The sequence below is a fragment of the Coenobita brevimanus genome, chromosome 43 (genome assembly GCF_032717465.1).
Source record: "Coenobita brevimanus isolate Jiangsu-jjx chromosome 43, ASM3271746v2, whole genome shotgun sequence".
NCBI lineage: Eukaryota > Metazoa > Arthropoda > Malacostraca > Decapoda > Coenobitidae > Coenobita > Coenobita brevimanus.
Genome location: NC_136996.1, coordinates 1504781 through 1529278, shown reverse-complemented (window position 1 = coordinate 1529278; position 24498 = coordinate 1504781). Strand labels below are relative to the sequence as shown.

General features: G+C 41.5%; 1 protein-coding gene and 1 pseudogene across 1 annotated transcript in view; one reads left to right on the top strand and one right to left on the bottom strand.

The window, feature by feature from the left end:
- Positions 1-5648: 5648 nt before the first annotated feature.
- On the bottom strand, positions 5649-5767 carry LOC145397929 (5S ribosomal RNA; annotated as a pseudogene).
- Positions 5768-8373: 2606 nt separating this feature from the next.
- The window catches only part of LOC145397784 (beta-glucuronidase-like), a 36129-nt gene continuing 20004 nt past the window's right edge, over positions 8374-24498 (top strand). Inside the window, exons 1-8 of the mRNA XM_080270807.1 lie at positions 8374-8595; positions 8940-9028; positions 9672-9765; positions 10165-10340; positions 13470-13612; positions 17351-17559; positions 21177-21320; positions 22875-23047. Of these exons, the coding sequence (XP_080126933.1) occupies positions 8374-8595; positions 8940-9028; positions 9672-9765; positions 10165-10340; positions 13470-13612; positions 17351-17559; positions 21177-21320; positions 22875-23047 (1250 nt within the window). The remainder of the gene's footprint in view (positions 8596-8939; positions 9029-9671; positions 9766-10164; positions 10341-13469; positions 13613-17350; positions 17560-21176; positions 21321-22874; positions 23048-24498) is intronic.

Here is a 24498-nt window from a genome sequence, read left to right as displayed (position 1 = left end):
TCAGCTGATAACACTCGGTACTCAGTGATAAGTCGATTGTCTCTCACTGATAGCGGTAACCAGAAAGTACCTACCTAGGTCCGAATAAAGTGTATTATGTGTGAAAATAGTGTAATGCCTCTTCCATTTGTGCTGCTGTGCACCTAACTACCAAATGGCCACAGTATATGCTTGTGAAACTGGATGTGGGAATTGTATGCCTTCAAGTTAGGTAATGTTGAACTTAATGACTTGGTGATAGCAAGGCTGCCTCTCACGTGGAAGTTACCCCATCAGTCCGTTGTGGTATATTATTATCTTTTCATACTTGTTTCGTTCAGACGCTTTCTATCACATCCACATCCACAACACAGCGCTCCTTCACTTCCTCATTCGCCAGTCTATCTCTCCATGTGACTTCACAAGCTCCTTTCAAATAACTCATTTCCACTGCTCTAACTCTTGACTTCTGTCCCTCCAACAAGTCCAAGCTTCATTTCCATACGTTAGAATTGGTATCACAACACTGTCACGTATAGCGACTTGTTTACTTCCATGCTCACTTCCCTGCTTCTTATCACTGCTTTCAAAGAACCAGCATCTTTTCTTCATTGTTGCACCCTTTCAAGCACTTCGCCTTCTAAGCTTCCATTCTTACTCATCACACTACCCAAATACTTAAACGCACTCATATTACCCATTTCCTCCCCATCCAACCTCAATGTACATTCAGTGACTTCATTTCTCTCGAAGACTATAATTTTACTGTTCACTACATTCACCTTTAGATTTCGTTTCTTACACACTTGCAAACCCATTCACCAAGCCTTGCAGTTCCCATTCGTCTTCACTTAACAACACAGTATCATCCGCAAACAACAGTACAGGGAGTTTCCACACACTGCCCTCTCTCATTAGGGCCGCCCCAACATCCACTGTCCTACCTTGTATCTCTTTTATAACCTCATCCATATACAGACTGAACAACCATGCGGACGTGACACATCCCTGTTTCAATCCAATCTTCAGATAGAAAATTTCACTCAATTCACTATCCACATGCACTGCAGCCTTAGCCCCCTCATACATACTCTTCACGGCATTCAACAACTTCCCATTTACTCCATAAATTCTTAATACTTTCCACATTCCTTGTCTATCCACCCTGTCATGTGCTTTCCCCAAATCCATGAAGGCTGCATACAACTTCTTTCCCTTCTCTATAAACGTTTTCCACTAAAGACCTAGGAATGACTATCTGATCTACACAACCTCTTCCCTTTCTAAAACCTCTCTGATCTTCTCCAACTAATTCCTCTGTTATTTCCCTAACTCTGTCAATAAGTATCCTACCATATGCTTTTCCTATTACACTAAGCAGACAAATGCCTCTATGATTACCACACGCTTCTTTTTCCCCTTTTCCTTTGTATAGGGGAATAATTATATCTGACTTCCAATCCTCCGGGACTGTACCTTCCTCCCACGCCAATCTGCACATCTTCCACATCCATTCTACTACTATCTCTCCCCCATGCTTCAGCATTTCACCACACATTTGAATTTCTTCATTGCTTCCACAACTTCCATCCTACTGATTTAGTCCTCTCTTCTCACATCCCTCCTCCCAGCCCCTTATACTTGCATTACTTTCATTCTCAATGTTCAACAGTTCCTTAAAGTGTTATCTCCATCTGTTCACTTTTTCTCCATTCTCCACTAGCAATCTACCATTTTTATCTTTCGCTCCCTGACTAACTTCTTTATCGCCCTGTCCAACCCTCTTTACCCCTTTCCAGAACATTTTCTTACATTCCCTCCATTTTACGCTCAAATTCCTTCCAAATTCCTCATCCACTCACTTCTTACTTTCTCTTATTAACCTTTTCACCTCTCTACATATAACTCCCTCTTTGGTTCCTCAGCTTCCTCCACGCCACTGATTCTCATCCACTCACTATATGCTTTCTTTTTTTGTACCACAGCCTGTCTCACCTCTTCATTCCACCATGCGGTTCCTTGCATCCCTTTTCGTCTTCTCTTCACTCCACACACCATGTCACATGCTGCACAGATTACTTCTGTGAATATCTTGCACACACCTTCCATGTCCCCCATCTGCTCCAAATCATGTTTACCCAGTCGCTCCTCAACTTCTCTTTTATATTCTACCTCTTTTTCCATCCTCTTGCAACCTTTCTACCCTCCCTGTATGAAGCACTTCCTCCTGTCCTTCCATTCTTCTATTCCTCCATTTCATTTGAACCTTGACTTCGCCACCATCAAGTGGTGGTCAGAAAGTCCACTCTCCCAACCTCTGTATGCTCTTGCATCCATTACACACCTTCTCATTCTGTCATCCACATACACATAAGTCAGTCATTGCCTTCCGTTCATTCAGTTCACCACCCACCCTTCTCATCACTCGCCACGTATACCTGTGGATCATTTTGTCTAAAGAAGGTATTGGCTATCGCCAACCCACTCCTTGCACAAATGTCCACTAGACCACTGCCATTCTCATTCACATCTGCAGGCACACCCCATTCACCAACTACTCCATTCACTTTCACATTCCCTAATTTTCCATTCATAACTCCAATCAAAAACACTCTCTCATTCCATTTAAACTTTTCCATGCACGCTTCCACATTTGTCCAGAACACTTCTTTCACTCTACTTGCACGATCTTGCATTGGATTGTGTGTACTTAGACTTAGAGAAGGCCTTTGACAAGGTACCTCATAAGAGACTAATGTGGAAACTTGAATACATAGGAGGACTGAAGGGGAAACTTCTGGAATGGATGAGAGACTTTTTGAGAGACAGACAAATGAGGACAGTAATAAAGGATAGGATGTCTGGATGGAGGGAAGTAACAAGTGGAGTCCCTCAAGGCTCGGTGTTGGCGCCAGTAATGTTCCTGATTTACGTAAATGATATGGTACATGGAGTGAACAGTTATGCAAGTCTGTTTGCTGATGTTGTAAAGATCTTGAGGAAGGTAGAGGTTGAGGAGGATTGTAATATGCTGCAGGAGGATTTGGATAGGATACACGATTGGAGCCGGACGTGGGAAATGAAATTTAATGTAAAGAAATGTAAAATATTGGAAATAGGTAAAAGTACCAGGAGGCCATCACTGAATCATTTGTTGGGTAATGAATTAATCACAAAAATGAGAGAAGAGAAAGATTTGGGAGTGCTGGTCCAAGATAGTTTGTCACCAGAAAAGCACATTAACAAGATAGTTGGAGAGACTTATAAACTCTCTTGACTAACATAAGAGTAGCATTTCATTATATGAATGAGATGATGAAAAAACTGATAGTGGCCATGATCCGCCCCAGGTTAGAATATGCAGCAGTAGTGTGGTCCCCACACAAAAAGGAAGATAATAACAAGATTGAGAGAATACAAAGAACAGCAACCAAGATGGTCCTCAGTCTGGCAGACCTGTCATACAGAGACAGGCTGGAAAAGCTGGATTTGCCTTCCTTAGAGGAAAGGAGAAAGAGGGGAGACATGATTGCAGTGTTTAGGACCATGGTGGGATAAAATCGACAAAGAAGATCTGTTTGTATGGGATAAGAGAGTAACAAGAGGACACGGAATGAAATTGAAAAAGTCAAGCTGCTTGAAGGATATCAAGAAATATAGCTTTCCCTACAGAAGTATAGACTTATGGAATAGCCTGGAAAAAGAGATCGTCCAGCCTAGAATTTTAAACGAGTTTAAAGCTAAATTTGACTTATTGAGAAAGAGAGACGGAAACCAACGAGTATAGCATATTCTGTGTATATCACAATTAGGTATATTAGGTAAATACATAAATATTTGGAACGACTTACGAAGAGGTGGTGCATGAGAAAAACATTCATGTGTGTAAATGTAGACTTGATAAATGTGGATTTGGAGACAGGACAACACGAGCATTGCTCAATTCCTGTATACTACAAATAGGTAAATACAAATAGGTAAATACACACAATCGCCCACATTTGTAGTCCAACTTTCAATCTTACCCATACAATCCCTGAGCCAACTGATCCATATTCTCTCACATTCTCCATCCATCTCTTGCACACAACAATACACATTCCTTTTGCCCTCTCATTCTCACCTACTCCCGCGCATATACCCTATCCATACTTCCATTCGCTCACACTCTCACCTCCCTATTTAGTCTCGGTTATTCCACTTATATCCACTTTTGCACCCTCAAGCACCTGAACACTCTCTCTCTCTCTCTCTCTCTCTCTCTCTCTCTCTCTCTCTCTCTCTTTCAGTCCATCATTCGCACCTCTTACATTCCATGTCGCAATCTGTACCCTGTCTTTTGTTCGTTCTTTAATCGTCACCTGCTGGCCAGTCCTGGTCCGCGGCTTCTTATTCGTATTTTCAGTTACAGTTGTTATCCGTGAAGGGGCACCCTCCGCCAACTCACTTGTTGCCACGTAGGAAGCACGTGTTGGTTGTTTATTAGGTTATCACCCAGCGTCGTCAATTATTTCCTGGTTTACAGGAAATCATTTGACTTGCCGCTCAGTGTAGAGCTACCCTAAAAAAGAGTACCACCACACCAAGTGGGTGGATGATGGGCGCCCCCACCTACCACCTACTGTAAAATCACCAAGGGAAAGTTTGAGGACAGAATCCCGCTGGGGCTACTAAAGACCTGTTAATAACAAAGGTTTATCACCTAGTATTCCACTGTATATCTATCTATCTATCTATAGCCCGACCCCCTAATCCCGCAAAGGGTGGCCGCAGACAAAACGCCTCCAAGTCACTCTGTCACCCACCATTTGACTCCCCTCCCCCCAACTCACCCCCCCCTCCCTCATATATATAATGTTGTGTATTAAATTACCGAAAATACAGTATTCGTTGCAGAAATACGTCAGATAACTGTACAGTAACTTACTTGCTTTTCTCGTTAACCTTGACCAATGTAAAAAATATACCGTACTATCGCAGTACTGTTGGAAAGGAATACCTTCACGTGGTGGCACCGATATGTCCGTGCGGCGGCCACCATCCACCAAGTTCGTGCGCACACAGAGTACTTTGTGCATAGTTCATGCATGCTCGAAATACCTTATGCACTAAGTAATCGATACCACATCCCTGTCTTCCTTTGACAGAGGGACAGCTTGTGTGCAAAGTTAAACTGTTCCTTTATCATAGGAAATCATCAACTTAGGATTACATTCCCCCAAACCAGGGATGTGGCATACGCTACTTTAGTGCATAGGATGCTGTGTGCATAATGGTCCCTCACTCATATTATTTTCCTCAAGGCGCATGGTTGATTGCAGGAGAGGGACAACTTCAACCTGCAGCCACTGGATGTACTGAACATCCGGTCTACTACTGCTATAGGTTTCATACTGAACGTATGGTTGATATGCACCAATAAACGATTTAACTTACAACTCCGAATCAGTAATTTCACAATAATTCCAGAATACGTCAGGGGTGAAAAAAAAATTGTACACACAATATATATATATATAAAGATCGGTCTGAAGCAAAACCTACAGTACATGTTCATTCATTCATTGCCAGACGCCATGTATCCCAAACGGGGTGGCCAAGGGCTTAGAGTTAATTGTTTTACAGGGAGGGGCACTAATCCTCCACCAACCCTACTTCACACGTAGGGATGCCAACAGCATCATGTGTTCCCAGGCGGTCACCCATCCAAGTACTAACCAGACCCAACGTTGCTTAACTTCGCTGATCAGACGGGAAGCGATGTACCCAACGTTGTATGGCCGTTGGTGCAACCATTTAATAATATTACCACTGAGATAGACCTCATTGAGTATATTACTCAGCAAAGATTTATGACATTACGCCAAGTGTGCATAATGCACTAAAAACAGCTCACTTGCAAAAGCTGTATTGATATCTAAAACATATAGCGTATGATAATTTACTCGAGTAGTGCTGTCAGCGTTTGTCTGCTGCAGCCTGATGCTGTCACACACACACACACACACACACACTTATTATTCTTAAATTGGTATACATATGATTCCATCAGTTCATAACCGTACGGTTGGCAAGGCTGAAGAGTTGACAGGAAACAGCCTACTCGCTTCACATGATACCGTCACATGATAGGTAAAATACCTGGGGGCGTGTCGTGCTTTACTTTTGTTGTAATTCAGTTTTACAAGATTTAATGAGTCTTCATCCTATCGTCATTGGTGCTGACTAGATTAATCGCTTTATGTGAATTTGTTACTCCGATCAAAAGTAAATAAATATGTGCAAATATCGTACAGCATCCAGCTATATGTACCCAGACTCGAGTCTCACTGTGCAAACAAGCGGTGTGGTGAAGTGCTGTAGCTGTATTATTACAGGTAGAAGATAAACGTGTTATTTATAGTCGTATAGAATCTCTTAAATGTGCTTTCTTTTTAAAGCCAAATGAACACACTATGGTAGTATTTATTATTGCTGCACAAATACGAGCTACCTCAGAAGCTAAATCCATAACATGGCAAAGCATTCATAATAATGCCTGTGTAATTCTGGGCAGATTTTTTTTTTAAACTTGTCACGTCGTCACAAAATACGTGGACTTGCGTCAACGGAAGTGACAAATTATTGGTCACGACAACTTGACAGGCAAAAGTACTAGTCACAAGAAATCGCCTGGAAGACTTGAGAGTTATTTTGCCGGACCGTTCATGTAAGTTAATTTTTAGCAGTGTTAATTGTAACTTAGCATTCAGAGAAAAGATAACTATACTAAAGGCCAGTTTTTACTATATTGATTTTAGAGTGTGAGTATTGGAATAGCTGTGCTTTTGTCATAATACATTACAGTACTGTATATGGTTTTTCATCGAGTAATTATTTTCTTAATTATTGAAGTGCGAGGACAGCTGTTTGGTATGCATGCTTCTCCATTTAGGTTTGTTATTTTTCGTAGATAGCAGATATATTGGGCCCTTTATTAGTATTTGATTTTTAAAATGTTCATAAATAGGGGGTTAAATTGTTTATTACTTTGATTTTACTGAATATTACATGTTTTACTATAATTGTCAAGCATTATTGTATTAATTTATGTGTTTTTTGTTTGGACATCTCCTGTCTGATGTTCGTAAATATTTGCTTTATGATCACACCTACCATAGCCTTTGCTAATTAAATGGTCATGTGATTACCACTGAACATAAATTTCTGAATGCTCTTAATACATGGGTCAGCTTTGGCAAGATTATGGGAGTTTGTGGGTATTGTTAATATTTTACCTTAGAAATACTTATTCTAAAGGTGAATGTAGGGAAGAGTAAACTTATGGTCTTCAAGAGAAATGAAGCCACTGAATGTGCAGTGAGGCTGGATGAGGAGGAATTGGAAAATGTGACTGTTTAAGTACTTGGGTAGCGTAATGAGTAAGGATGGAAGTTTAGAGCGTGAGGTGCTTGAAAGGGTACGACAAAGAAGAAAGGTTGCAGGTAACCCTAATGTGTGGAATTGAAGCTTGGACCTTGTTAGAGGGACACATGTCAAGAGTGAGAGCAGAGGTTATTTGAGAGGAGCTTGTGGAGAGACAGACTGACAAATGAGGAAGTGAAGGAGCGTTGTGGTGTGGATGTGGATGTGATAGAAAGCATTAGAAATTCATTGCGGTGGTTTGGCCATGTGGAGAGGATGGAGACTGAGAGACTAAAGAGGAGAGTGTATGTGAGTGAGGTGGAGAGGGGAACAAGGAGAGGGAGGCTGAGGATGAGATGGAGGGATGGAGTGGATAGGTATATGAGAGGGTGGGGGTGTGAGCTGGGAGCAGGGTACTGAAATGGCGAGGGACAGGGTGACATGGAGGCGATTTGTTTGTGGCCACCCCTCACGGGATTGAGGCGTCTGGCAATAGATAGATAGAAAACTGGTGAAATCAGTAGGGTTGTTAGAGAGGAGTGGATGGTCTTGGAATGATGGTGGGGTAGTGGGAGAGGGTGGAATTAGTGCACCTTGTGATGAGAGGCATTGTACAGGTATGTTTGGCAGTCGTGCTGGTGGGAAGTTCCAGGTCCTCGATGTCTTTTACAAACATGATACATGGTCAGTAAAAGAATGAGGTGGCCAGTACAAGTTGGAATGATGGTTGATAAATAAAGGGAGGGGAGGGGGTCATATATCCTGTAAAAATGGACATTGTAGGTTGAATGGTGTCAGCATGATGAAGGTTTAAAAAAAGGTTTTCTCCGTCGACACACAAGAACATGGAAAAAAAATTGCTGTTCTTGTGCATTTGGTGCAATCTAATAGGATATAATACAGGCACAGTACTTTTAAATGATAAAGTTTCAGTATTAACACTCTAATAAACTCATCAACACTGATATAGTTTTTCACAGACTTTTCCAGATGAGGTCGACAACAAGAATATGGAACATACTTGCCACAGGCCTGGCTACCCTGTGTGTGGCTGTGGAGTCCAGTGACAACAGTTGGGGTGGTTTGTATCCGCGGGAGTCTGAGACCCGAGAAGTGCGGTCGCTGGATGGCTTGTGGAACTTTCGCCTTGCCCCACTCCATGACCCTGATCAGGGTTTTCGGGAAGAGTGGTATGCTCAGCCACTCTACAGGGTTTGTAACTAGTTGATGATGGCATTTTGTGAGACGTATGATGTAAGGTTTATATTATTGTACTGTATTGTAGTGTATATCTGCTGGTGGATGAATAGTCTTTGCATTTCATGATCCTTTACTTGCATTTGATTCGTATTTCACAGCTCAGCTTCTATATCATTGTTACTGCTGTTTTAGTTTGTCATTTTACCACAGTTATATGTATTGCATGTGAATTGAGACATGTTATGTAATGTTAGCTTAAGAAATGAAATCATATCATAATTACAACTTACATGAAGAAGTAAGTTAATACAGTAGTTGTTAATATAATAACGATATTATTAATTATGGTGTACCAGACAGGACCAGTGATATCTATGGCTGTCCCAAGTAGTTACAATGATGTTACACAAGACAAAACCCTGAGGGATCACATAGGATGGGCATGGTAAGCATATTTGTATCGTATCATATTATACTGTTTTTAAAGCCTCCGACATGCTTGCATGCATTGGCCATGCATGCATGTGTTGGTATTGGTCACCTAATGGTGGCTGTCCATGCTGCTTGATCTCTGGCAGCCTCCTTCTCCAGTCCCTAATCCCTGAGGTCACACTCTGTGACCTCCTCCCAGGTCTTTTGGGGGGCTGCCTTTATCAGCCCTACCCCAGTCATTCACACTGCTCACCTTCCACACCCAATTGTCATCCTCTATCATCTCATCATCCCCAGATCATCTCAGTCTACTCCTTCTCATCATATCACCAATATATTCTAATTCCATCCTTCCTTTCAACTTTTCAATCACAATCCTAACCTCCCCAGGCCTTGGATTCAAGGATGCACTACGCATCCATCTGTTCATTGTCATTTCTGTGTTTCTGAGCCTACACATATCCTCTTCCTTTATTACCCAGATCTCCCTCTGGGAAAGTCAGTACTGTAAATATTGTCCATGGTGTTCTTTACTGTTGTTTTAATACTGGTATGTCATTTTACCTCAACAGTTAGAATACAGTGTAATACTAAAATTTGTTGCATCATGAAATTCTTGAGTGCTCTTCTGATATATAGTATTAATGTTTTATCAGGTATGATCGGACGTTTTTCGTCCCTTCAAGATGGCAGACAGACAAACAGCGAGTCGTGCTACGATTAGGGTCGGCTCACTATAATTCGGTTGTTGTAAGTACTGTATTAAAGGATGCTTTGTTATATGATAGAGTATATGTAAGTATCATACAGTATTAGAAGTATAAAAACATTTGTAATGCTCGGATGATATTGGCTACTATTTATTTTGCATTCTATATCATTCACTTGTGTTTTGTGCTGGAGAGGGATGCTTACATAGTGGCACTGATATAACCAGGAGACAGAGCTGCCCAGATATGCAAACCACTCTCAGCTCCCTCCATATCCCCTGAAAGGAACCTGGAGGACTACTAGAGAAGAGCAAGTTCACCCTGGGGTCTATTGGATTTATATTCCAATGAGCCTTAGGCCACAACAACAACACAAAGCTTTTATTTGACACATTTGTACTGTATTTATTTTTATGATGTTTTGTTATGTTCTTTGCAGTACCTAAATGGCAAATCTCTGACATCGCATGAAGGTGGTCATCTTCCTATCATGGCTGAAATGACAGCAGAAGTGATGTATGGTAAAGAAAACCTGATAACTGTGGCCATCAACAACACACTTACTCCAGAAACCATCCCCCAAGGCAGTATTGTGTACCGTAATGACCCAACCATGTGAGTCACTTTGTTGAAGGTTATACAGTTACTGCACTTCCAATTTTTCTTTTGAATATAGTTCCAATTTGTTTGTTCGTTTGCATACCTCAGGGCTAGGTTTCACAAAGAACAGTTAATATATAAGTATATAAGTACTGAGTGAGGTAGGTTTCAGTAACAAAAAAAGGGAAAGAGTGAAAATGGGAGGACTGTTAGCAGTATGTTCAGTGACGTGGGGTACATAGTCATCTACAGTCATCCACTCATGATTCAAGCGTTTATACTTCTGGCTCCACCTCACAGACATAAGTAGCTGCACATTTTATTCCCTTTATAAATATATTTATGTAAACCTGTCAGATAGTAATGCCGTCAACTATGAAACTGAAAAAGATGTGCCAAACTTTGTTTTGTGCTTGTGTGTATATACTTCATTTACCTTTTTGAGTTCCTTATCATTTCACTGGTTTCATCAGCTTCCATATGGTACCTTGCTCTCTGTTCAGTTATCCTCCTACTTCATGACTGGCCATGCCTGATCCTGCTTTCAGACTTGCTTATAAATACCTGTTTCTGCATGTTGTATATATTCACTCTCTCCATATGACCATACTGTCTAAGCGCATGCTTGTACCAAATAACTGACTTAGATGATGATGATGATGATTTACTCTGCATCTTTCATAAATCACTGTTTTTCATCCTAACCATTCTCCACAACCCACACACACATTCCTTAAGTCAAATTTCCACAGCTCTTACTCCTGTCTTAATGCATTCATGCTGCACCTAAGCCTTACTGACTCCCATGTTGTAATGTTTGGACCAACACACCATCAGGCAATCCACTTGCAACTTCTACACTCAGACTTCTGTTTCGTATCAGAGTCTTAACCCTTAGACTTACCAATGACGACCTGCGTCGTCATGCATTTGTCAACCTGTGATGTCAGTATGATGACTTTGCCCATCATCCGATGTAATCTCAAAAGAAGTATTTAGGGAGTCGTCATTTTTGTTGGATGATGGGCAAAAGTGGGCGGAGCTTAGCCTGCCACAGCTAGTGCGTGCGTGCTCACTTGGTTTGCTCGGTTCATTGTGGTGTGAAGTTCCTCACAGGTAGGATATACAGCTCTTGACCTCCCGCCGAACACTTATGCTCCTTTTTCTCGCGTATATAGCCTATGTGGTGTTATTATTTAAGAAAATACAACAAATAATGCATTATTGGAAAGGAAATTTATTCTGCTATGTATTGACGCAAAAAATATTATTACTTCTTGAATAGTTTTTTTTGGCGAATATTTTTTTAAAGGACAGTGTAAAACTTTAGCATGTCAGCTAAATTCTGCTCACTTTTTTTGCATTTTATTTTGTACATATTGTCTTTCTGGACAATGTGCAACAGAGTAAAACTCTTCATCTTCAAAATGAGACCAAAGTGGCCTTTCTGTGATGATTAGTAAAACTCTTCATCTTCAAAATGAGACCAAAGTGGCCTTTCTATGATGATTAGTAACATTCCTACGAGCGTTAGAAGTAAAATATCTCTACGTGACTGTTCTGAAAGCTCTCGAGCGAGAGTTGCACACACAGCCAGAATTTACGCTTCTTCCTTTACGGGATAGGGTTAATGGCACCAGCCACCGTCTTTCTGTATGCACCTATTTTCTTCATTTTGTTGGCACATGTACTTCTCTATTTCTGCACTGAGGACTTTCCATTTTGCAGCATATCACACAGTCACCATCTCTCAACATTATCACTTTACTCTTATCCATGTTTACTTTAGAGTCATGGTGCTCAGAGACATTTACAGAACTCTGCAGCAGTCTGTAAAGATTTGTAACCATCAGTAAGCAATGCAGCATTATGTGAATAGCCTTCATTAACCCCTTCATCACAAGACTCTCCTGAAGTTGAATAAAATTGTTTGGAGGCAGCAAGAACATATCAAGAATTAGAACATAAGAATAAAAAAGTTAAGTCAAACAACATTGGTATTGATGAGATGAACCTTGCAGAGTAGACTGATGTCCATTTTGCCAGGATCAGCACACCAGAGAAACAAATCTCAACCCTATCTCTCCTCAGGTGCCTGATGTTTGGCACCCCCTTCACTTTGCTCTCCCACCTGTTTTGGGTGCTCTTCCTAGGCTGCCTCCAGATGAAGAGAGCACAGACTGAGAAAACAGCTTATTGCATAGCCAGAAAGCTGTTTTTCACTCATAGCAAGCAAGTTTTAGAGGCATCTGGATTATCAGGCTTTACCTGAGTGTTTCTTCCTACATTGCACCAAGAGGGTGCACAGAACAATACAGTGGTGACATTACTTAAGTCCGTGAAACAAAGTAGTCAAGCACAAGCTCCAACTAGCCTTGTCATCTGAGGCTTGGATACTTCGCATGTTTGGTTAGGCAGAAATCTGTTTTTTTATCATTTGAATCATTTTATCTGTTTGTATTTTTTTACTATTTGTTTTGACTAGTAAAATACCTCAGCATTTATTTATTATTTCTGTAATGTTAAATTTGTATTAATCCTCCTCCTCCTCCTGTTTCTTATTAATAATACATGGTGAGGGAATGATCCAGAAAAAGGAACAGGAAAGCACAACTGTTGGAGAGCTACCCCCAATATGGCAGAGCAACATGGGATACACATTCACTCACTTATCATTCAGGCTTTCAAAATTATTGATTCCAATTCACGAGCCAAACAAGTTACACAAAAATGTGCATCATAATACCCATAAAATAGTAATGATTCTGTTGGCTCTCAAAAAAAAAGAAAAAATATCACATACCGGTACTGTACGTCTCATATAATCTCATCCATCCATTTCAGTACTTTGTTACATCTTAGGCTTCCTGAGCATCTATAACTACCAGATTATTTAACACATGCACCCACTAAATCCAATAGTGTGTGCTTTGTGGAGTGAGTGTGGAATAAAATGCTCTTATGTGCTGTTTGGAGCTTATATGTAACATGTGGAGTTCATGAATGTATGTGCAATGTGGAGTTCATGAACCTATAGTCATAGGTGCTTTGTGGAATGAAATGTTCATGTGAGCTTTTTATTGGAATTATCATTAGCAACAGCTATTGGCCAGAGTGTTTCATATTGTTTTGTTGTGTGCCCAGGTACCCTGCAGGCTACTTCTATCAGACCTACAACTTTGACTTCACTAATTACGCTGGCCTACACCGACCAATCTACATCTACACTACTCCTCAGACATATGTTGATGACATCGTAATTACTACTGATATTGAAGGGACAAATGGTAAGTGCATGGATGGATTAAATGGAAAGAATAAAATTGTCTGTGATGCATGTTGTGAATACTGTACTGCAGCTGTATCTGGTGCCAAATAGGGATATAGGATTTTGAAGAACTGAAATTGGAATGAGTCACGTGAAAGTTAATGATTTGTTTCTTTTATGACTGTGGTGGAAGTGAAATTAGCTGTAAAAAACTTAAAAAATGGAAAGTAATTGGAAGTTGATAAAGTATATAGATTACAGAAATGGTAAAATGTAAAGAGAGTAGAGGGAACCATTCATGGAAGATACTGTACGGCAAAGTCTGGTTGGGTATTGTACCAGTGGAGTAAAATTAACCGAAGTAGGACAAAAATGATTACAAAATAAGTCTGGTAAATGTTTTAGGGAAAAATATATATATGGAAGACCAGTAGTAGAGAAGGCAAGGCAGTGATCAGAATATGGGATGAGTCACGAGCAGGCTGTTTCAGGATATATAAGGGGATGTATGGATCAGATATTAGTACTGTATATGACTAATGGTAGAGAAGGTAAGGCAGTGATCAGAATCTCTGGTGAGCCATGAGTAGGGTGGTGTATGGAGAAGCAAAGAGATGTGTAGCTCAAGTATTTGGAGTGATGTATTGTACCACTTGACCACCAGGCAGTAGTAGAAAAGAGTTACATGTGTAAAGGAAGGACAGTAGACTGTAATGTGACTCAAGGATATTGAGTGGCTGGTGATTTGACCAGCACCAAGTTGAGCAGAAATGGTGGTGATAATGCAGTATTTGAAGATACTATGAGAGGCTTAATGTACAATAATTGAAACTTGTTAGTGTCATGTTTCACATGGATATGATTTTCCTTCCCCTTCCCTCCTTCCATTTTTTCCCTGTGAAACTGGGGGAGAACTCATCTGTGGCAACAGAGAATGACTGTACCAATATTGGGTGAGAAAACACCTCATGTTCAAAAATTTAAGGCTACCTAACAGTCAGTGTAATCATTCTATCAGTGGAAGATAAGAGAATGGAAAAGAGTCTCATGTATTTATGTATTTAATGCTTGAAACATGGGTAAGATAAGGTCACAAGGCAGTCATGTGCACTGAAGCATATGATGATAATGATGAAGTGGGCCTGAGGAGTGTCAGGTAGAATTCATTATGAAGAGTGGCTCTTGGGAGGATGTGAATTTGATCCCAGGCTGAGACAGGAAACAGTTTGATGATTTGAATTTCCTTAAAACAGATTTTACCGATGCACCACAATACCTTCCATCATATCTGTAAACATCTCTTGTAATGTCATTACACATGTCCTGAATGAAACTGCCCCAGCATGAAAGTCAGTACAGTATTTTCAAATGCAAAGGTTTTGTTTCATTTCTTTTCGTTTTTGAAGGCTCCAACATGCTTGCATGCATCGGCCTTGGTCACCTTATGGCAGCTCTCCATGCTGCTCGATCTCTGGCAGTTTCCCTGTTCAGTCCCTTATCCCTGAGGTCACACTCAGTGACCTCGTCCCAGGTCTTTTTCAGTCTGCCTTTCCCGACCCTACCCTTGACATGAACACTTCTCACTCTCTGCACTCAGTTATCATCCCCCATCCTCTCAATATGCCCAAACCATCCCAATCTACCTCTCCCCATCACAACACCAATACATATTACAAAGAACATACTACTGTATATTAATCAAGTTGTCAGAGGGTGTAACTTGCAAATCGGAAATCTGTACTCTGTGAGAAAATTCCTGAAAAGACATTGCTGCTTAACTCTGGTTCATGCAGTGGTGTTGTCTTGTGTCGATTATTGTAATTCACTGTGGATTGGTCTTCCAAATAATATACTAACAAAAATTCAGTCTGTTTTGAACAGGGCAGCATGGCCTATCTCTGGTCTCCCCCTGAGAACCTCAACTACCCAATTCCCAGTTAAGTTGCACTGGTTACCAGTAAAGTCTAGAATTGAATTTAAACTGTGTCTTATTACATTCAAGGTTCTTAAGTTTGATGAACCGAAGTATCTTGCTGAATTGTTATAACTCTCATCGGCACACCGAGATGTGATGTTACACAATGAAGATGATTCCATGCATCTTGATGAGCCTGGAGCCATTCACCAGTCATCTTTCTCTGATCATTCTTTTGTGTATAGAGCTCGTAGATTATGTAATAGATTGCCATTGTCCATGAGACAAGTCTCTTCTGTTGAATCCTTTAAGAGACAGCTGAAAGCCTTTCTTTTTTCAAAATGCTATGACCTGGAGAGAGGTATAGTACTGTGATGGATGATTATAGGGTTTAATTATTGCCACTTTCATATTTTTTTTAACGAAGCTTGTATTATAAATGAAAGATGTCACTGTTCTTGTCCAGTAATTGTAAATATATCCATCCACCCATCCATCATCCAATCCTATGCTGCCCCATGAGAAGCGTAGGAGCCTGGGACTAGGCAAATTGGTCTTGATATTTAAGATGAGAGTGACCAACTTCACTCATCCTTAAGTGGCATTATGTGAGCAATAAACCCCAACCATCCCTTGGATATAAACCTACACAGGCTCAATGCGATTGGAGCACCTTAATTACCCATTAAACCACCAGGTGCCATAACATGGTTATATGGTTACCACCCAGCGTAGTAAATTTTTTCCTAGTGTACAGGAAACAATTTGGCTTGTCACTTAAAGTAGAGTCAACCATAGGCGGCAAGAAGAGGAAAGAGCAAAGGAAAGACAGAAGAGGGAGTGTATAGTCATTCATAGGCAGAAGGAGGAGGAAAGAATGAAGGAAAGAAAGACAGAAGAGAAAGGAAGGAAGAGAGGAAAAGGCAGACACCCAAAGGAGCACTACATGGAGTGAGTGGAAGGTGAGTGCTCCCACCTAATTGTAAAAATACTGTACAGTATATGCGTGTTGAATGCTAGTGAAGTCCCCATGGAAGAACTGGAGCTTTTGAGAAACCAAGGACTAGATTATTATTATTATTATTACCCCTATTGAGCCGGTGAAGGTTTATATCCAAAGGATGGTTGGGGTTGATTGCTCATGTAATGCCACTCAGGGATGAGTGAGGCTGGTCACTCTCATCTTAAATGTCGGGACCAACTGCCCAGCCCCGGGCTCCTACGCTCCTCATGGGGCAATGTAGGATTGGATGATGGATAAATGGATGGATTATTACCCCTCAACTCTTCCATTGTAAACCTATTCCCCCCAGGCCTCACACTCAGGGATGCACTGCTCATCCACCTAATCATGTGCAGTGTGAAGTTAGATTTATTAATGCTGTAAAATCTTCATTTCCATATTTGATAATTTTAGTCATTGTCTTATATGCAGCTGATTGTTCGAAGCATAGTGGGTTATGCAGTACGCTACTTGATGGAGAGGGATCCCTTTCCTTGGTGGCAAACAACAAAATTTGATGGGAGAGCTTCCTGGTTACATCCTTCAGATTTCTGTATACTCTGAAATGGGGATGGTGGACTGCAGGAGAAATTCAGCATCAGCCTGTAGTCCACATGGTTCTTGTTCTGATGAGCCTGGATCATCAGCAACGTCAGTGATAGCCACATTGATTTTCTTGTGATGTTATTGGTGTATGACTTTGCTCTTGAATTACAGCACAGATCATTGAAGTTTTATTGAAGACATTGCCAGGAGTGCTCCTGAAGTTGTTGTGTATCACTCCATTCTGTACTGGTATATACTGCATAATATTTACTAAAACTGTTAAATATTGGCAGGAATTATTAACTACACCGTTCAGCATGCCTCCACACTGATTGGACCCCGGAGATTGCAAGATGTTGGATGTTCTATCAAGCTGTTGGATAATGATGGGGATCATGTTACTAGTGCTATGGGCTGTGAGGGCACCATTATGGTAGCAAATGCCAGTTTATGGTGGCCCTACCTCATGTCAGAAAACCCAGGATACATGTACACATTATTGGTAAGTCCTCTAGCAGTAATTTGAACTTCATTGTTGTGTATGCCATGTATAAACTGGATTTTATTTATTTTTGCATTTCTTGGTGTAATGTGCTCGTTAAGAAGTTCTTAGCCCCAGCCCCCTTTTGAGACAGAATAGCCACGTAAGAGGAATAACAGTTTTATAGGCATCACCCATTATCTTCTCATGTAGCATTGCCATTCATCTGTTGTAACAGTTTCATACCTCCTTTCACATACCATAACTTAGTCTGGTAAGTAGCAGAATCTTAAATGTCAGGACCAGCTTGCCTAGCCCCGGGCTCCTACACTCCTCGTGGGGCAACCCCAGATTAGATGATGATGATGATGATGATGATAAGGGAAATGCATAGTTTACAAATTTCAAGCTACTTCACAATGCAGCTTTTGGAATCCTAGTCATTGTAATTGTTTTTATTACAAGTAAACTTTTTTTTTTTTTAATGCAAGGAAGAAAGAACCAAAGGCCAGGAGCATTTTCTCAGTTTACAAACATTAAGAATTCCACCCATCCATCCATCATCCAATCCTATGCCACCCGATGAGCAGCATACGGTAGGAGCCTGGGGCTAGGCAAGTTGGTCCTCACATTTAATATGAGAGTGACCAGCCTCACTCATACCTGAGTGAAATTACATGAGCACTAAACCCCAACCATCCCTTGGATATAAACCTATGTAGGCTTAATCCAACTGGAGCTCCTTAATTACCCACTAAACCACCAGGTGCCATAATTAGATCATATGGTTACCACCCAGTGTAATAAATGGTTTCCTGGTGTACAGGAAACTATTTGGCATGTCACTAAGTGTAGAGTCACCCATAGGCAGAAGGAAGAGGAAAGAGTGAAGGAAAGAAAGACAAAAGAGGGAGTGTCAAGTCACCCATAGACAGAAGAAAGAGGAAAGAATGAAGGAAAGAAAGACAGAAGAGGAACGAAGGAAGAGAGGAAAAGGCAGACACACAAAGCAGCACTATATCAAGTGAGTGGATGGTGAGGTGAGTGCCCCCACCTACCATATCCCAGCTTACTTTATTTTCCTTGGTGTTCTTGCATTTTTCTCTTTGTACCGTACTTTTTTAACTCTGGCATATGGGTAACGCAAAGCACGTATCGTAATTATGCATATGAGGTGGAGTCATTTTCTCTCTTTATATATACAGTATATATATATATATATATATATATACTTTATGTCTTGGTGGTCCTCTTGTCCAACCGCATGTTACATCAGTAACTCTCAAGAAATTGTTCTTGAGGGCTCCGTACTGTTCATTAACGCCTCTTTCTACAGCTTCCTGTTCAGCCACCACTCTCCTCAACTCGCTATAGAAGGCATCCCTTACTACTTGATTTTTCAGCTTCTATATTTTCCTCCTAGGTACATAAGTCCTCTTTTTCATCACTTGTTCTTTAAGCACCGTATCACAAGTCAATAGTTTGTGCTGCTGCACACACTCCTCACTTCCTATAACTTTAACATCCCTCACTAACCTCCTATCGGCCCTCCTAACCAGAAAATAATATATCTGACTGCTATTTCCCCCAGACTCATACGTAATTAACCTACTGTCTCTTTTCTTAAAATATGTGTTGCACACAATCATGTCCGTTGCCTCCCCAAACTCGAGTATCATTTCCCCTTCTGCATTCCTTAGACCATACGCACATCCCCTCATGCACTCCTTCATAACCTTGTGCTGCTTCACCTACATGACCATTTAAGTCCCCTCCCAAAATCACTATCTCATTGTCCCGCATACCACCCACTACACGTATTAAATCATCCCAAAATCTATCTTTCTCTGCTTCATCCAATCCTGCCTGTGGAGCATATGCCGATATAATCGCAGCTATCTTTTTACCCAACAGAATTTTCACTACCAATATCCTATCGCTTACTCTCAAAACATTCATAACATATTCCACCCATTTCTCTGCAACCATCACACCAACACCTCCATATCCGTCTGTCCCCCCCTGCCAAAACAACTTATAGCAACAGTCCTTCCCAACAGTCTTTCTGGCTGATCCACCCCTGTACTGGACTTCCTGCAAACACTCCACATCCACCCACCTCCTACTGAATGCCTCAGCGACATCCCCTGCTCTTCCCCTCAAAACTTCCCACATTCCATGAAACCACCCTCATCCCCATGGGTGATTTACTGTCCTCAGGCTTGCTTTGAAACTTATTTTGTTTTGTCATCTTCAGTATTAATAAAGGGGGACAGATGTAGCACAGGTTCCACTCACTGCACAGTCCCAGGTCCAGGCAATGGATCTGGGACCCCTAGCCCACCAGCTTACCAGTGGCTGTGGTAGTGGCCTTGGGCACCCTGCGAGGACAGCTGCAGGGACACCCTCCAAGCGCGCCTTGGCACTGCAACTATCCCGCCATTATACACCCACCGATAGGGCAGCCTCCTGGGGCGCTACTCCCAGGTTCGGGCCCCTCTCTATTGGGCGGAAGCGGCAGCCTGGGAACCGCAATGCCCTGTACCCTCTAGTACAGGCCCGACCCCCATCTCGCCCTGGACCCACGATCTATGCCGGCGGAACCCCCGCCACGCCTCCCCCCAGAAGTCCGCCACTAGGTAGCGGGGGCAAAGTTTTCTGGCTGCATGCCCTTGCTGGCCCCAACCCCTGTAACGTAGTGGGATACGTTGTGTGAAATGTAAAGTGCATGTGGTGTAGTGCATAGATAGTTAGAGGAAATGTTTGGGAGTGTATGCTGGTCTACTCTCCATGTTACTGTCACACTGAAAAGGTCAGCAAAGGGGGATGGTTAGATAGCTAGTGAAACAGGAGCTCCAGCTCTCCCTATCACCAGCATTCCCATTGCCAGATGCCTTAATCCCATACGGGGTGGCCACAAACAAATCGCCTCCACGTCTGCTTGTCCCCCGCCATTTCACTGCCCTGCTCCCAGCTCACCCCCCCCCCTCCCTCATATACCTCTCCACTCCATTCCTCCATCTCATTCTTGGCCTCCCCCTCCCTCTCTCCCCCTCCACCTCAATCACATACACTCTCCTCATCAGTATCTCACTCTCCATTCTCTCCACATGGCCAAGCCACCTCAGTGTGTTTACAGTAAACTCTGAGTTATCCTTTGTCACAATATCCAGTCCAACGCAATATCCGGTGCTGCTGGCTTGGCTCTATTAAAGCAATTTGCAGTGAAATTATGCAATATCCAGTGCTGAAACGGGACATAACTGGTGGTTCTATGCAACATCTGGTGTCGAGGTGTATCACCCGGCCCATAAACAGGAGCCAGCCGGCTCTTTATTACTATATTGTATTACAGTATTTTATCATTATTGTATTTTGTGCGTAATTTTCATCTTTTACTCATGAGAAAGTGTTTAAGGTGGAGGGTTAAGACGGATAATAACGCAATATCAGGCACAATGCCAAATATTGAGCCATTGGGGAGATATATGCAATATCTGTCATTTTGCTTTAACCAGTGTAGGGCTTGGTCGAATTACGCTGGATAATTGAGAGTTTACTGTACTGTATATCCTTCATCTGTAAGGTATGGTGTAACTTCCCATTGTTGACAGTGGTATGATTTTTCTTTGTTACAGGTAGCAGTCTCTGATGCAGAGGGTAACTTGGACATGTACCCACAAAAGGTTGGAATTCGTACTGTTGGCTGGAATTCAACAACCTTGACAATCAACAATGAGCCAGTATACTTGCGGGGCTGTGGAAAACATGAAGATGCCGATGTGAGTTTTTTTTTTTTTTTTTAATGATTCTAAGTATTATAGTCTGAGAACAATGTTTTTCTAGCTTTGATTAATTGCTGGAATTACTCACAGGATAGAAAGTAGTCTTCCCCATTACAGTACACAGTTCTGACTGGATGGATTGGCAACATTTTATTCCTCAAAAGTGTTAGTCTACAGACTTCTCAGGGCTTAATGCCTGTTTAGCTTGTGTGTCTTGCAGGATTGGTTATGGTAACTTTCTTGCCTGCCTAGGGTTAGTCATCTATAGCATCCTCTGACAGCCCAAGCCAAGGTGGTTTTATTTATTACTGCATTTGATCAAGGGCACCAAGAGTCTAGTAGTTTGTTTCATTTGTAGTTAGATATATTGCTTTTTATTTGTATGGATTTTTGTCAGTATATAATAGATATTTCCATGAAAATTCATGAGGTAAAAAGTTTCAAAATTTTCCCAAGTTTCCTACACCTCAGATGTAACATCCAGTAGACACGTCGCAGTTTAGGATTTAGAGAATGACACCACCACTTTTCAAAAATAATAACTTGTACGGTACACTTCCTTTCTAAGGGTCAAAGTACTGTAAATGTTTCACTGATTTTGACATTGTGCATTATCTTTATGACATTTCTTTTAATTGTTTTGTCTCTTATTGGTAATTGATTAAACTGATGATTGAGTGGGCTTATGGACAAGGGGCTGGGTTGGTGGGGAAGTGTTGTTTTCTTCACCCACAGATAGTGCAGTTGCTTCACTACCTCACCTGTTATCCTTTCCCTCATTTTTCTTCTTCATATTAATGTTTAAAAAAAAAAAAAGTGGGGTGGGGGGGGGAAGGGTGCTAGGTGCATCAGGATCCATCTTCTGGCAGCCCTGACACCTCTTTTGAACTTTCATCTTTGGCATTCCTCAGTTACTGTTGCAGTACTCTGCACTGTTTAATGTTTCATCTCACTCTTTAAGCCACCCAGGTTCACCTATCAGCCTGCTGCCCTACCTCCAGTCTTATAATCCCTCATATGGGTGGCTCCAATGATTAACCATAATTAGAAAGAAGAGCATTATTGTGTAGTCAATAAAATATTTTCTGTCATAGTAATAGAACTGGAGCCCAGTCTCCACCAGCTTAAGTTCCATTTAATCCTTTTGCTCCCAATGCTTCAGATCATCAGCACTTCTTTTATATAGTTTAGAGAATGGGAAGGCAATTCCCTATAGAACATTATGTGGACAAAAGCATATAGAGCTGCTGGCAGTGCTTCCTGTAGTCAGTACAGTACCACCCACCGCCTCAGTCTTTCTTGGTTGAGGAAATGTGTAATTTTTTATTCAGTCAGAACAGTTATCTGTAAGTAAGAAAGACTTCATTCTTATGGGTGGCTTCAGCTCATTCATTTCAGTTGAAAATGGAATTGTGTTTATTCGAGAATACATTTATTTTATTTTGTTTTTGAAACAGTTGCATATTTAAAATATTAATCAATATATTGTGGTATTTTAATGCTACATATTGTCAGTATATTGGCATTGGCATATATTCTCTGTTCTGTTAGATTCGAGGGAAAGGTGTTGACTACCCATTAATTGTGAAGGACTTCAGCTTGTTGAAATGGCTGGGAGCAAACAGCTTCCGCACCTCACACTATCCCTATGCTGAAGAGATAATGGATATGGCTGATAAAGAGGGCATCATGGTCGTTGATGAGAGTCCTGCTGTTGGCCTCAGGTAATTTTTCGCCAGAGGAATTCATTTCTCTCTTCCTACCTTCATTCCTTCCTTCCTGTTCTGTCTTTCTTTCCTTCATTCTTTCCTCTCCCCTCTGTCTGCAGATGACTTTACACTGAGTGACTAAACAAATGCTTTCCTGTACACCAGGAAACCATTTACTGTACAACACTAGATGGTAGCCATATAACCAAATTATGGCACCTGGTCCCTTGTCATAGGTGGGGGCACTCACGATCCACTCACTCAGTGTAGTGCTGCTCACGGGTGTCTACCCTTTCCTTTCCTCCCTCCTTTCCTTTCTTCCTCTACTGTCTTTCTTGACTTCATTCTTACCTCGTCATTCTGCCCATGGGTGACTTTACACTCCCTCTTTTGTCTTTCTTTCCTTCATTCTTTCTTGTTCCTTCTGCCTGTGGGTGGCTGTACACTGAGTGACAAGCCGGATGGTTTCCTGAACACCAGGAAACCATTTACTAAGCTGGTTGATAACCATATAGCCAAATTATGGTGCCTGATGGTTTGGTTGGTAATTGTGACGCTCCAATCGGATTGATCTGGTGAAGGTTTATCTCCAAGGGATTGTTGGAGTTATTGCCCATGTACTGTAATGCCACTCAGGGATGAGTGATGCTGGTCACTCTCATCTTAAATGTCAGGACCAACTTGCCTAGCCCCGGGCCCCTACGTTCCTCGTGGGACAACGTTGGATTGGATGATGGATGGATGGATGGTGGTTAAGTGGGTCATTAAGGCACTCCACTCAGATCGAACCTGGGCGGGTTTATATCCAAAGGGGTGGTTGGGGTTTATTGGTCACTTATTGCCACTCAGGGATGAGTGAGGCTGGTCACTATCATCTTAAATATCAGGGCCAACTTACATAGCCCCAGGTTCATATGCTCCTCATGGGGAATCACAGGATTGGATGGTGGATGGATGGATAGATTCATTCATTTGCTCATTCATCCATTCTGTCTGTCTCTTACTACCTCCTGTGTTGAGTTGGGTCTTTCAGTTTAATTATGGTACCTTTAGATTATTTTGTGTAGCTTATGAGACCTCACTAGTAGTTGTTGCTGTGGCCCCAGGCTTATCTGGATGTGAGCCCAGTAGACTGCAAGAAACTGGCAACTTCACTAAGCACTCCTAGAGATCTTTTGTTGAGGAATTGTGTGTTATGATTGTGAAGTGCATGATGTGAATAAGGATGTTCCATTTTGAGGGGCTGCATTATAGATAAGCACAGTGGATTGACTGTGAGTTGTATTTCATGTTGGTACTGAAGCAAGAAAAGTTGAATGCTGCATCATAGTCAGACTAGGTACACTTGGGCCTCTCTGGGAAGAGCAGTTTTTGATGGGTGAATGTCTGATAAGATTTCGTAAAGGATGTTGTTTGACTCGAGGTTTGGATGCTTGTGGTGGCTTTGTGTGTGTTGAAGTGTTGGG